Here is a 14,834-nt window from a genome sequence, read left to right as displayed (position 1 = left end):
GCACCTGCGGCCCCGCCCCCGGCCCAACGCGGAGACGACGGCGGCGGCGGGCTCGGCTCGGTCCCTTCCAGGCACTGTCACCTCACCGTCCCTTCCCCGCGCCAGCCCACCGCCCATCCCCCGCTCCCGCCCCCCCCCCCCCCACAATGTCGCTCCGCCACGCGAGCAACCGCCGCGCTCCTCAGTCGTCCCCGAAATCTAAAGGGGTCCGTCTCCGGCACCACAAACCAAATGGCTGAGCCTCTCTGGCCGGCTGCGCAGGCCGCTCATTGGACCCTTCCCCCCTCCACGCCCGCCCGCCGAAGCCTCCATTGGCTGTTGTCCGGACACCCTCCACGCTGATTGGCCGGAGCTGCTGCCGCTCGAGTTCGGGGTGGAAAGGGGGGGGTGAGGCCCGCAGATCCCGCCTTCACGGCGATCAGGTTAGTGTGCGCCGGCGGGTGCTGGGGGCTCGAGAACCGAGCGGAGCTGGTTGAGCCTTCAAAGTCCTAAAACGCGCGGCCGTGGGTTCGGGGTTTATTGATTGAATTCCGCTGGCGCGGGAGCCTCTGCAGAGAGAGAGAGCGAAAGAGAGCGCTAGAGATGGAAATGGACAAACGGATTCATTTAGAGCTGCGGAACAGGACGCCCTCTAATGTGAGCATTTGCCAAAAATATCTCTGTCGGTCCATTCTCCTACTTTGTGTTGTGTGTGTGTATGTGCGCGTTGGTGTGTGAGTGTATGTGTGTGTGTGTGTGGGGGGGGGAAGCACTTTAAAAAAAAAAAACATTTTTTTGAGGGAGGAGTGGTGGGCTTGAGGGGTGAGAGACTGGACTGCAAATTGAATTGCAAGGTTTTTTTTTTTTTTGGAGGGGGGTTTGCAATACCATCCGAGCTGCTTCCCGCTGCCATCGCTGCCCTTGGCTGACTGACTGACTACCTGTGCGTGTGTGCTCCCCTCCCGCGTGTGCGCGAGCGTGGGTGCGTGCGAGTGTGCACCCATCGTCGGGGGCCGGCGGGCGCACGCGTTTGGGTCGGGGCGAGATCGACCCTCGCAAGCTCCCACGACTCGCGTCTGGGTGGACAGATTAACGGAGGGGGAGGAGGAAGAGGAGGAGGAGGAGAGGGGCTGCCTCCTGAATTTAACAACAACAACAACAAAAAGGGGGGCTGTTGGATCGTCTAAATGTATCCCCCTTTCGCCCCCTCCCGCGCATGCCCCCTTCTCTGTTTCCCCCCCACACACACACTCGATCTCGAACACATACACAATAAGTTTTCTGGGGGGCTTCGCGAGTCCGCTTTTAGTTTCTGATCAATATGGGCCGAGGCCCCCTCCCCCGGGGGGAGAGAGCGCGTGGGGCAGGGGGCTGCCGCGGAGTTGGGCAATGGCTCGAGTTTAAAGTGCGTCTTCGTTTCTTTGCAGTGATGAGGCGAGAGACGGGGGAGCCATATTTGTAACTTTGTAGTGTTCGTGAACGCGCCCTTTCTCTCCCTCCCTCCCTTTCTCTCTTGTCTTCCTCTCCTTCTCCTCCTTTTTTTTCCTCCCCCCCCTTCACTCTTTCCACCCCACCTCGGGGCCGGCGGCTGATGGTTCTCCCTTTGCAAGGAAAGGGAGGATAAATTAGAAGGAGGGGGAGGGATTTTCCAGCGTGCAAAGGCGCAGATAATCCTCGCGCCTCCCCTCCTTGAGCGATCGCTAGTGTGTAAGTTGCCCCGAAGGCTACGGTCCCGATGCCCCTGATGCTCCCTGGCCCCTTGCTAAGATGCCAGCCTCGGTGCCCTCTTTCGGCACCACTCCCCCCCCCATACCCGCGCCTTGCTTCTTTGGGGGGGGGGCGTGTGTTCCCCGGCAGCCATTCGGCGCCTGGTTAATAAATGGGCACGGGAAACTTTGTCAGGACGCGAGCTGCCCAGAGCTGATGCCCCCATGGGTACTGGCTGGGTGGGTATAGCAGACACGCAGCTCCGGGATCGGAGTTAGCCTTTCCCGTCGTCGTAGTGGACTGGGCAGCAGTGGACTGGAGGAAACTTACACGGGTGGAGAGCCGGGAGGCACCACGCCAGCCCACGGCAAGGGGAAGTGAGGGTGGCCAGCTCGAACCCTCTTGTTTTTTTGTTTTTGTAAAATTATTTTGTCTCCCTGTCGCTCTCACACATTTCGTGTTTTCTGCAAGTTGGTGGCTCTTCGGAGAAACCTTGGGGTCTGGGGCGGAGACCCTGGCCGGCTCCTCTCTGGTCTTGTCCTTGGTGGTGGTGGTGGTGGGGAACGACCCTGGGCGTGCGGGCGGGAAGAGCCCCTTGGTACCCCAGTGGACCCGGTCCCGGCGAGTTGGGACTTTTGGGTAACACCGTGCACTGACCTGTCGCCCCTCAAGCGGGTTAATCCCGATTCCCGACAAAGGCAGGCCTAGCTTCCTCTTTTCCCTAGTTCTACCCCCACCAACCAAAAACACAAAACAAAACAAACAAACCAAGAAAAAAAAAAACCAAAAACCTGAGTTGAGACTTTTTTGAAAACAGGATCCTTTTTGTCGTTTCCCCCATCACCACGCAGCTGTGGACTGGGGACGTGAGAGTGCCTTATGGCGCGCAGGGCGGGGAGGGCAGCGGGGACTGGGCGCCGCCGGAGAAGCAGGAGTTCTTCGCGAACAATTTGTCTCCGGGGCTGCCTGGCCTAAAAGCCTTAGGTGGCGTCGGGGGACTTGGACCGGGGACCCCGAGCATTTGGGGTCTTGGGTGTGGTGGTGGTGGGGGAGGGGGGCCGCGCCGCGATCTCTTCCCGCGTACTTTCCGGAAGCCCCCCGTGCGCAGGGGTTGGGGGGGGGAAGGGAAGGGCGCCAAGTCGTGGTCGTGATGGGGTGGGTGGGTGCGGGAGATCGTGGGGGTCTCGGTGGGTGTCTCGGGGTGGGGCGCGGTGGCCGGGACGAACCGACGACCCCCCGCGCTACCGGCCAACCGGGAGCGAGCTGGGAAAGCGGGTCGAACCGGCTCTTTAAACTTCCCCGAGTGTGCGCTGGGGGAGGGGCGCGCGGCGCGCCGTTTCTCACGCTTCGCCCCCTTCGTCCGCCCGGGGCATCTGCGATTCCCCCCCACCTCCCCGAACTCCCCAAGCCTCTGCCACCCCCACCCCCTCCTTCCCGGCTCGGGGCGCGGCGGGGGCGCGGGAGGCGGGGGAGGGGGCACATCGGAGGGAGAGAGGGGAGCGAGAAAGCTCGCGCCAGAGGGACAAAAGGGGTGGGGGAGGAGGAACTGTTTTTTTCTTGTATATTTTCCCCCCTTAAATAAATGTTTTTTAAAACATACCCCCGAGGGCGCCCCTCCCCCGCCTGGCTCTCCCGTTGCCCCCCCCCACGCACCCCGGGGACCCTTCCCTCCCGAATGCACACACACACACACACACACACACACGCACACCCACCTTCCGAACCTCTCCCAACTCGGATCCCGGGAGCGGCGGCCGCGCCGCGCCGCCGATCTAGGACGAGCAGCCATGTTTCCCGGGACTCCGGTGGCCGCCCGGCCCCTCCCCCACGGCGGGGCGGCGGCGGCGGCGGCTCCCTGCGGCGGGCCCGGGGCGCGATCTGGCCCGGCGGGGCTTCAGCCGCGGACTGGGGCGGGCGTGGTGGGGGAGACCGCGCGCGTAGGGCCCGGGACGAGCGGAGCGGGGCGCGCGGCGGGCGGGCCTGCGCGCGGCTGCAAAAGCAGCTTCATTTTTAAAATTTATTATCACTTCTTTCTTTCTTTTTTTTTTTTGCACCGCAAGACCCTACCCGGAGCCGAACACGCACCCCCCCCCCCCAGCCCCACACACACACCCCACCTTGGGCGGCCAGACGTTATGGGGTGGGGGCGGGGGACGGGAGCTGTCGCTGAGGATCTGCGCGCCCGGTGGCACGACTGCCGGGCGCCGGGCTGCCATTTTGTCACCGTGGCTGTTGTCGCCGTCAGAGGGGGGGGCGGACTCTTGCGCCATCGCCTCGATGGCCCGGTGGCGTGGAGGTGACTGGGGTGCCGGGGTGGGGGGTGGACCGCTGGCTCGGGGCGGCATCCTCCCCAACCTCTCGTTCGGTCCCCATGTGGGGGGGGGTTCTCCACCCCGCGCACCCGAAGCCTGACACTTGGCGAGGACATCGCGGCCCCCGGCAGGGTGACGATTCTCTTTGCCAATGCTCGTCGTCTTCCCCCCCCCCCCCACTTCCCCATCGGCTCCCTGTCCCCTCCTGTCTCCCCCGCCCCCTGCAACCCTCAGGACAGGGTTAAATGTGGCCTTCCAGATCAACCGATCTCTCCGGTGTTTGCTCCTTTGGCGGAGGTGATGGGGCGGTGTTTGGGGTGGGGGGAGTGAAACTGGAGGATCCTTTTGGCGGGCGGCAGGGGCTCCAGCGCGGGGCTCCGGTGGCCTTTGCCCGAGCCGACGACAGCAGCAGCCTCTTCGCGGGAGGGACGAGCCCTGGGGATGCTCTGGGGAAACGCCCTCTAGGGCTGGGCTCCGGGGAAGGTAGGTCGTTGCAGGTGGGTGTCGCAGCACCCTGCAGGCCTAGGGAGCTCTCCTCTTGCTCTCTGCTTCTCTCCTTTCCACCTTTTTTTTTTTTTTTAATCTTTTGCCAAAGTGAACGGCAGCTAGCTACAATAAGTAAACACCACGCCAAACCGGAAAAAGAAGGAATGGGGTTTGTTTGTTTGGAAAGGGTAAAAACAAACAAACAAATAAAAAAAAAATCCAAGTCAGCTGTCATTGTGTGACTAGTGACTTAGGACCCAGGCAGTTTTTTAGCAGCCTCTGTCGGTCTGTGGGACTGAGGCTCACGACTAAGTTTCAGGGAAGCGTTGTCCGGCAGAGCTGCTTTGGGAGCCAGTGTTACTTTGACCTTTGGAATGCATCGCCTGATATTTTCCAGGCTGCCTTACTCCCTAATTGGGTTCACGTAGTCTGCTATCCACTCCAGTTTATGCAAGCCAAACAGGGACTCGGGGAGCTGAGAACTGACATCTCGGTCTTGTCACTGGCATCGCGGAGGCTGCTGCTAGCTCTTGGTGAGGCTGTCCGGCTGGGTTTGACTTCCTCAGCCCCAAAGAGGCAGAGTGCTGCCCCTTGTAATGTGGGGCAGATTACCTCTGAAGCTTTTACAGGTGTCCCGGGAGATGGGGACAGTAAGCCTGCTTAATGAGTAAGTGACAAAATGGGTTTGATCTGGCCCTTAGCAGATGCTCAATGTAATCTCAGAAAGATGCTGGGATGTGGTGAGGCATAACTTTGGGCTCCTTGGTGGTTTAGAATAACATCTACTAGCTGATGCTTACATAGGCCCGGTGCTGTGTCTGGCACATTGCTAAGTGGATTACATAGATCAGTTAATTTATCCTTACGACAGCGCTATGTTAAGTACCGTTGTTATTCTTATATTAAATGTAGGGAAATTGAGGCAGAGTGGTGAGTTACTAGTGACTGCTGGTACAACCAGAACTCAAACTTGGCCTGTGTACTCAGACTCCCAAGCACCCCTTTATTTTTATTTTTATTTTTATTTTTTTGTAACATAGTGAGGAAGATCTTTTCCAGCCTTGGCAAGGTGCCACCTTAGAAAGAAGGTGGGCTTGTTGGCATTGAGGGCACTGAAACAAAGCCTGGGTAGCCTTCAGGTTGAAGATCTTAGGTAGAAGTAGGCAGACACAGGCACTGTGGATTGGTGTTATTTATTTGAGAGAAAGAGTAAGAATGGGTGTGCTAGGGCCTCCAGCCACTGCAAATGAACTCCAGATGCATGTGCTACCTTGTGCATCTGGCTTATGTGGGTCCTGGGGAATCGAACCTGAGATCTTTTGGCTTTTTGGCAAGCACCTTAACTGCTAAGCCATCTCTCCAGCTCCTTTAAAAAAAATTTTTTTTTGTTCATTTTTATTTATTTGAGAGTGACAGAGAGAGAGAGAGAGAGAGAGAGATAGAGAGGGAATGGGCACGCCAGGGCTTCCAGCCACTGCAAACGAACTCCAGAGGTGTGCACCCCCTTGTGCATCTGTCTCCAGCCCCTTTTTAATTATTTTTAAAGAGTTGGCATTTTTTAAACTTTTTTTATTGATCATGTCCATAATTACAGACAATAAACCATGATAATTCCCTCCCCTGCTTTCCCTTTCACAAATCCACCCTCCATCATATAGCCTGCCTCTCTCTATTAGTAGTGTCTCTTATTTTGATGATATCCTCTTTTCCTCCTGTTATGAGGGTCTTGTGAAGGTGGTGCTAGGCACTGTGAGGTCATGGATATTAAGGCCAGTTTCTGTCTGAACCATTGCACTGTAAGCAGCAGGGTTGGCATTTTTTAAGGGGAAGCCATGCACTGATTTAGCATATCGCATCTTTTTAGGGTCCAGTGAATCTGGCCTTTGAGATGTCCGGACACTTTGGGTAAGAAGGCAAGTATAGAAACCCTTCTTAGGTACTGCTTTATGTGGCATCTTGCATGTAATGCCTTTCCTATTTTCTAAAAAAATATTTTATTTTTGTTTATTTATTTATTTGAGAAAGAGAGGGAGAGAGAGAAAGAGGTAGAGAGAGAACGGGTGCATCAGGGCCTCCGTCCACTGCAAATGACCTCCAGACGCATGGGCCACTTTGTGCATCTGGCTTACGTGGGTCCTGGGGAATCAAACCTTGGTCCTTTGGCTTTGCAGGCAACTGCTTTAACCGCTAAGCCATCTCTCCAGCTCCATTTCCTGTTTTGTTTTTAATTAGTTTTCATCCATAGCCAAAAAAAAAAAAAAAAAAAACACAGGATTGGCATGTCCTTGGTGTCTGGGACATAGTATGCTAATAACACCTCCAAATCCTTCCTGCAACTCCTTAAGGATAATGCAAGTGGTGACATCTCTCCTGTTGGGAGCGTGAATCATCTTGAGCTTGGAGAAGTGAAACCTGTGGCAGACTGCACAGGTGGCTCCCTCCACTGCAAAGCCAGAGGTCCCTTAATGCTGACAGTAGAGACTTAAGGGCTGTGTAGATAGTTCATTGGGGCCTTTTCCCAGAGTCACCCGGAGAGCATGTGAAGTGTGGGTCCCTGGGCTTCACCTCGAACACAGGTTTACTGTAGGGCCGCCAAACCCTTTATCAGTTAAACATAATTTGTACGTATAAGCATTGTGATTGATTTTGTGATACGGAACACTAACTTTGAATCCCAATTAAGCCACGTCCTCCTATTGCCCTTGTCTCATTACGTTAGTAAACTTGTACTACAAAAAAAATAAATTATACTCATTATATTTTGAACTTCAGCAATAAAAACTTGTGGGAATCTGTGTGTACTTTTGTCATAAGTATGGCTGTGCGCAGCGTTCTCAGATTGCTTCTTGGTAAAGTTTACCATCAGGTTCTTCACGGGAAAAGTTTGCTAATCGCTGTTTGGCAGATTAAGGGGACGCCCCTACGACCTCATATATATGACAAGCCACACATTGCAGGTTTTCCCCAGACCTCCTGCGTGTGTCCTTTAACTAGTTGGAGTCTCCTAGAAATGACCCTTAGTTTAAGAGCCTGCATAGGAAGAAAAGCTGTCCTTGCTCCTGACTCAGCCCCCCCCCCCCCCCCCAGGTAGGGTCTCACTCTGGCCCAGGCTGTCTTGGAATTCACTATGTAGTCTCTGGGTGGCCTTGAACACGCAGTGATCCTCCTCCCTCTGCCTCCCAAACGCTGGGATGGAAGGCGTGCGCCGCTCTGCCCGGCTCTGACTCAGACTAGAACACACCTCTGACTTCTTCGAGGTAGTCGGAAAAAAACCTTGAACTGCAAAGATTTGGGTGTTGAGGCCCACTGAAGACAAGGCTGCTCTGTACCCGATGGCTGACCTCGGGGTCAGCGTAGCTCACGGGAAACTGCTGGTCACTTTTGGTTCTCGAGGAGGTGGGGGTGCTGCCCTTCTGCCCCCCCTGCAGCAAAGCACTGTGGCTGTGCATTTCAGAGCCCTTCCCTCCTGAGCCAGTGAGCTGATGGAATGGCTAGAGCCAGGCCAAGGGAAGGAGGGGGTAAATTCAAGGGGACAATCTCTAGTCCTATAACAGCAGCCACAGACCGGGTTTCCTCTCTCTCAGTGGAGGGCACGCCTCGAGCATCCTCTCAAGGTGACTTACTGTGAACCCACACAGTTGGCTGTAGGCACCTGATTCAGCACTAGCTCAGCACTCGGAGATGGAAAGCTTGGGAGCTGTTGACGGTAGGTGTCTGCTCCACACACTTCCCTCTCCGTTCCGGGGTGTACTACTGACGCAGGGCTTGATGCTGAGCGCGGTGACTGGGGCTTGCGGCAGTGAGCTTGGCCCAGCACCTTGGCCTTGAAGTCCTTCTTGGTTTAAGAAGGGGCTTTGGGCTGGAGAGATGGCTTAGCGGTTAAGCGCTTGCCTGTGAAGCCTAAGGACCCCGGTTCGAGGCTCGGTTCCCCAGGTCCCACGTTAGCTAGATGCACAAGGGGGCGCACGCGTCCTGGAGTTCGTTTGCAGAGGCTGGAAGCCCTGGCGTGCCCATTCTCTCTCTCTCTCCCTCTATCTGTCTTTCTCTCTGTGTCTGTCGCTCTCAAATAAATAAATAAAAAATTAAAAAAAAAAAAAAGAAGGGGCCTCACTGTCCAGAAAGGGCCTTCCCTTGGAAACGTTTGCTGCCACCAACTTGTGTCCCTCCCCTCAGGCTTCTTTGAGCTGTTCACTTTTGTTCTAGATAGTTCTCTACCCTACACTAGCCCCTAGGGCCACCGCCTGCTTTCCACAGACAGGGAACCGTAAACCTGACTCTTGAGTTTTACATTATGTTGGAATATAATTATATGGCAAATGGCGCACACCCGGCAGTGATGTTTGCATTAAGTAGAGGGCTCTGGCTGGGAGGAAGATCTGTGAAGCATCACAACTTCTCATGTAATAAAGTTGGTGGAAGCCAGTGAGCCTATCCCCTGTAGCTTTCAGCCACCTTCCCAGTCATGGAAACACCCTCCCTGTGAAGCACTTGGATCATGTCATGCACCAAACTCCCTCTGTCACATCCTGGGACAACTCACTTTTCCCTCCAGTCGGTTGTTGGAGCTCTGTGCTGCCCACTGTCTTTTCCTGCCATTTCCTTCTCTGAAGCTTGCTGCAGGGCCGATCTGAAAGATCTCGGCACTCACTCTACCCTCAGTCTGTGATTAGAGTCCCTGTTCTTCCCAGAGGTGCTTCCATTTGGAGATTCTGGTTTGGTGGGGAAATTAGAGAACCATTAAAGTCTTTGGTGCTGTTTCTCAGCTTTGCCATTCACGTGAGTTGGACAAGTTGTTGGGCCTGTTTCCTCCCCCATCTATAATGGGGGTGTTGAGACCACGGGTATAGCACAGTTGGAGTGTGTTTGTCTGGTCCCTAGCACCTCATAAAGCTGAGGGTAGTGGTCAATACCTGTAATCCCTGAAGGTGGAGGTAGCAGACTAGGAAGTTCAGGGTCATCCTCAGCTACATACCTTGGGCTATGCGGGACTTTGTCATTTTAAAATAAAGTAACAGGGACTGGGTGGGAAGAAGGGACACAGTAGAGGGGTATGGGAGAAGTGGAGACAAAGGAGGGTCATGGGAGGGAATTATGATGATCATGGTGGACAATATATATATATATATATATATATGGAGGTTATCAATAAAAAGTTTCAAAAAATAGGGTTGGAGAGATGGCTTAGCAGTTAAGCACTTGCCTGTGAAGCCTAAGGACCCTGGTTCGAGGCTTGATTCCCCAGGACCCACGTTAGCCAGATGCACAAGGTGGTGCATGTGTCTGGAGTTCGTTTGCAATGGATGGAGGCCCTGGCACGCCCATTCCCTCTCTCTTGGTCTGCCTCTCTCTCTGTGTCAGTTGCTCTCAAATAAATAAATAAAAATAAACAAAAAAAAAAAAGAAAGAAAGAAAATAGGGTTGGGGAGGTGGCTCAGTCGCTAAAGGCACTTGTACATGTAATGCCTGATGGCCCCGGTTCGATTCCCCAGTACCCAGGTAAAGCCAGATACACAGAATGATGCATGCATATGGCGTTTATTTATAGTGACAGGAGACCCTGGTGTGCCTGTACTCAAACACACACTCTCTGTCTCTCGAATACATAAAAGTCTTAAAAAGCAAAAGAAAATAAAATAAAGCTGTTGGTTAGATCACTGGTGTTAAACTTTCTGAGCCAAATTCGTATTGTTGCCCGGCCTGTACATACATACATTGTATCTTGAAAAACTGGCATGTCCCCTTACTATCAGATACAAGACACTTTGCTTCGTTAAAAAGAAAATGTGCTGGCTTAGACTCATGACTTGGTTTCATTCCTTGTTAATGTTTGAAAGACGTTAACAGGCTGATATTAAGATTCCTTCCTGCTCAGATATTTTGTGGCTTGGGTTGGGGATGGAGGAGACAGTACCTTTCAGAGCCAGAGAAATCTGCCTGCGGCCGGGTGCCTTCCTTTGTTTCAGACCAGCGCACTGCTGGGGCGCCTCTTCTCAGCTGTTCTAGCCTCTCCCTACTGCCCCAGACAATCTCATGCCATAAGTGGTCATTAGCTCCCACCCCACGTGAATGCCTCCCAGAATTCCTGGTTGTACCAGTGGCCCTCAGCCAACCAACTGCGTCCCCTTCTGTGTGTACTTCTGTGTGTACTCACCCTTGGCCCTCAACTGTCACACTATGAAGGTCCCTCAGAGGGCACCCATCCTCGGTGGTCCCCAGACTGGTGTGCACCTGTCTCCCCTGCTTGGGTGCCTCCCTCTTTCTGTGGAGTGCGAGACAGTCATTAGACACTAGCTCTTATGCCGGCATGTGGAATGTAGCAGTCGTTTGAAAAATAAGCTTACATTATCCTCAGGCACATATATAAAAGTAACATTCGTGTCCTTGGGAAAGAGGCTAGAAGCTGGAGATTCCAACTGGCCAGATGTTGCTTTGCCCACAGGAGCAGTTCATAGCCACCGTGCTGTTTGTAGATCCCAGAGCCACCGCATTTGGAGCGGCCAGCGCTGGTTGGCAGTAAGGAGGCAGTGACGTTCCTCCCCTACCCTCTGGGCAGCATCTGGCCATCATTTCCTTACTTATTTGTGAGCAGAGAGAAAGCTAGCGTATGTGTGTGCCAGGGTCTTTTGCCCCAGATTCATGCACTACTTTGTGCATCTGACTTTATGTGGGTACTGGGGAATCAAACCTGGGCTGGCAGGCTTTACATGCAAATGCCTGTAAACCACTGAGCCATCTCTTCAGTCCTCAGCCACTTCAGACATCCACTCCTCACCTTGCGCCTCCTCCCTCACCAGACATTCTCAAGGAAAGATGAAACCTCCTAGTTTCCTAACTAGTTTGTCCCAGAGCTTGGGAGTCAGAGGTAGGAGGATCGCTGTGAGTTCAAGGCCAGCCTGGGACTGCAGAAAGAGTTCCAGGTCACCGTGGGCTAGAGTGAGACCTGACCTTAAAAAAAAAAAAACAAAAAAAAACAAAAAAAACAACTAGGCTTTGATTAATCCCATGTCCTGCAGCTTCTTTTACATTCAAACATCTTAGACTGCCTTTAGAACTCTTTCCTCTGGTCTTTTTACTTCTTCTAATCTGCTTTGTTTTCTAAAAAGCTCTGAGAGTCCCACCAGCCTTCATTTCTTCTCTCCCATGACCTCTCAGTAGCAGGATTTGGCATCCTTGACTTTCACAAAACTTACTCCTCCTGATATATATGCTCTCTCTCTCTCCTATTCCTGGGGCACTGGTCACTGAGTTTTTTAAGTTCTTTGTACATCATAGACTATCACACTTGATTGAGCATTGATCTTAGGCCTTCTTCAACTTGGGTTTAGTTTTTTTTTTTTTTTTTTTTTTAGTATTATTTGTTTGTTTATTTATTTGAGAGAGAAAGAGGCAGAAGGAGAGAATGGACACGCCAGGGCTCCAGCCACTGCAAATGAACTCCAGATGCATGCTCCCCGTTGTGCATCTGGCTTACATGGGTCCTGGGGAATTGAACCTGGGTCCATTGGCTTTGAAAGCAAGCACCTTAATTGCTAAGCCATCTCTTCAGCCCAGTTAGTTTGTTTTTTGACAGAGTCTCGCTCTAGCTCAGGCTGGCCTGGAATTCACTCTGTAGTCTCAGGCTGGCCTCGAACTCACAGCGATCCTCCTACCTCAGCCTCTAAGTGCTGGGATTAAAGGTGCGTGCCACCGTGCTGGGCTGACCTTACTGTTTCTTCCCTAAGAAGTCTCTGTTCTCGTTGATGACAAGAGGTCCCAAGTGCTGCCTGGGATGTGATGTTTAACCTCACTAAGCCCTGCCTGGGTATCCCAGCGTTGCCTTGAACTCAAGTCCACTTAGAACCCATGACCTCTGTACGTTGACCTCCCCTTACCCGCTCCTCCCCCCAACACATATTATACACCGTCCTCCCTCTGTTATTTCCAGGAGACCTTCCCACATCACAGTTCTAGTCCCTTTCAAACCACGTTTCCAGCTTCAGTCGGAACAGCCAGCAGGGCGCCACGGTGCATGCCAGCACTCAGGAGGCAGAAATAGGAGGATCGTCATGAGTTGAGGCCATCCTGAGACTACATAGTGAATTCCAGGTCAGCCTGGGCTAGAGCGAGACCCTACCTCGAGGGCAGGGGAGAACAGTCTTATCAGAGCACAGATAAAGTTTTGCCACTCCCATGTGTAAAATTCACCACTAGTCTTCATATAAAATCTAAAGATTTTAGCTAAGACTGCTGGGGTGGGTTCAGCTATGGCTGGCTTCTCTTTTCCCTCATCCTTTTCTCTCTGCTCAGACATCTCCAGGATCTTAAAAAAAAAATTATATATATATTTGGGAGAGAAAAAGGCAGATAGAAGAGGCGCACCAGGGCCTTTAGCCACTGTAAACAAGCTCCAGACACATGCGCCACCTTGTGCATGTGGCTTAGGTGGGTACTAAGGGATCCACACTGGGTCCTTTGGCTTCACAGGCAAGTGCCTTAACTGCTAAGCCTTCTCCCCAGCCCACCAGCTGCCTTTGTCTCCTCTAGTCTAATCTAAGCCACCCTCACACAGTGCCTATCTACTCTTCCTTACTCCGTTTCCCTCACCCTCACTCCTCATGCCTAAGTCTGGTTGTTTATTATAAAACCTTCTAGAACTTTGCCTTGTAAGTGCCCCACTGTATGTCATTCTAGAACATGTTTAGTTAGGGTCCCTGTCCCCTGCAGAGCCAGTGTGCTGGGAGCTGTAAGGGACCTGGGCTCCCACTCACCCTGTGTGCTCAGCTCAGCACTCTGCCTCTCACCTGGTAAGCATGCTACATGGAAAGGCCGCAGTACTTACATGGACCTGACACATCTCCCACCCCACCGTGTGGTCAAGCAAGCCACTGAGAAGAGCACCCTAGGTTGCATGAGATTCTCAATGAGGTGCCTTAGGGTGACACACTTTTCTTTTCTTTCTTTCTTTTTTGGGGAGGCGGGTCTCACTCTAGCCCAGGCTGACATGGAATTCACTATGTTGTCTCAGGCTGGCCTCAAACTCGTGGGCCATCCTCATGCTTCTGCCTTCTGAGCGCTGAGGTTAAAGGCATGCGCCACCACGCCTGGCCCTATTTTCTGTTATTTACTTAAGAGAGAGAATGGGCATGCCAGGGCTTCTCGCCACTGTAAACAAACTCCAGACACATGTGCTACTTTGTACATCTAGCTGTCCATGGGCACTGGGGAATTGAGCCCAGACCAGCACCTTTAACCACTGGGCCATCTTCCCAGCCCCAATACACAGTTATTTTCTCAGCTCAGTGGTTTTCAAATCCTCCTGATTTGGGCGTTTCTTATCAGCAAAAAATCAGGAGCCCAAGCCTCAGTGTCTCTCCCTCTCATTTGTTTTGCTGTTGTTTATTTCTCACATATAGTCTGTGGGTTGGGAGTCTTTCTTCTTCCCTGGAGTGTGGGCAGGTGAAATCCCTGGCCCCCAGGCTCCTAAGCCAGAGAAGGAGGGCAGTGCAGGGAGCATTCTGTTGTTCTTTCTTTCTTTGGTTTTTCAAGGTAGGGTCTCACTCTAGCCCAGGCTGACCTGGAATTCACTATGTAGTCTCAGGCTGGCCTCGAACTCAACAGTGATCCTTAGGCCTCCCGAGTGCTGGGATTAAAGGCGTGCGCCACCACACCCGACACATTCTGTTCTATTTATTTATTTTTTTAAATTTGTTTTTATTTATTTATTTATTTATTTATTTGAGAGGGACAGACAGAGAGAAAGAGGCAGATACATATATGGAGAGAATGGGTGTGCCAGGGCCTCCAGCCACTGCAAACAAACTCCAGACGCGTGTGCCCCCCTTGTGCATCTGGCTAATGTGGGTCCCGGGGAATCAAGGCTTGAACTGGGGTCCTTAGGCTTCACAGGCAAGCGCTTAACCACTAGACCATCTCTCCAGCCCTTTTTTTTTTGTTTTTACTTTTTAATCATTGTATTTATATGTTTATTTATTAGAAACAGAAGGAGAGAGAATGGGCACCCCAGGGCCTCTAGCCACTGCAAACAAACTCCAGATGCATGTGCCATGATGTGCATCTGGTTAATGTGGGGCCTAGAGACTTGAACCTGGGATCCCTAGGCTTTGCAGGCAAGTGCCTTAAACACTAAGCCATCTCTCCAGCCCTCTGTTCTTCTTTTTTTTTTAAATAATTATTTATTTGAAAGAGGGAGAGAGACCGAGAGAAGGGGTGCACCAGGGCCTCTAGCTGCTGCAAATGAACTGCAGACGCATGTGCCAGCTTACGTATCTGTCTTTACCTGGGAACTAAGGAATTGAACCTGGGTCCTTTGGCTTTGCAGGCAGACACCTTAACTGCTAAGCCATCCCTCCA

At 52.6% G+C, this 14,834-nt stretch overlaps 1 protein-coding gene across 1 annotated transcript in view; it reads left to right on the top strand.

Moving 5' to 3' along the window:
• The first annotated feature begins 407 nt into the window (after nt 1-407).
• Nucleotides 408-14,834, top strand: part of Anp32a (acidic nuclear phosphoprotein 32 family member A) — a 48,281-nt gene continuing 33,854 nt past the window's right edge. Inside the window, exon 1 of the mRNA XM_004662571.3 lies at nt 408-636. Coding sequence (XP_004662628.1) covers nt 583-636 — 54 coding nt within the window. The 5' untranslated portion in view covers nt 408-582. The remainder of the gene's footprint in view (nt 637-14,834) is intronic.

Source organism: Jaculus jaculus, chromosome 10 (genome assembly GCF_020740685.1).
Source record: "Jaculus jaculus isolate mJacJac1 chromosome 10, mJacJac1.mat.Y.cur, whole genome shotgun sequence".
In the NCBI taxonomy this organism is placed as follows: domain Eukaryota; kingdom Metazoa; phylum Chordata; class Mammalia; order Rodentia; family Dipodidae; genus Jaculus; species Jaculus jaculus.
This window is presented reverse-complemented; position numbering and strand designations above follow the sequence as displayed.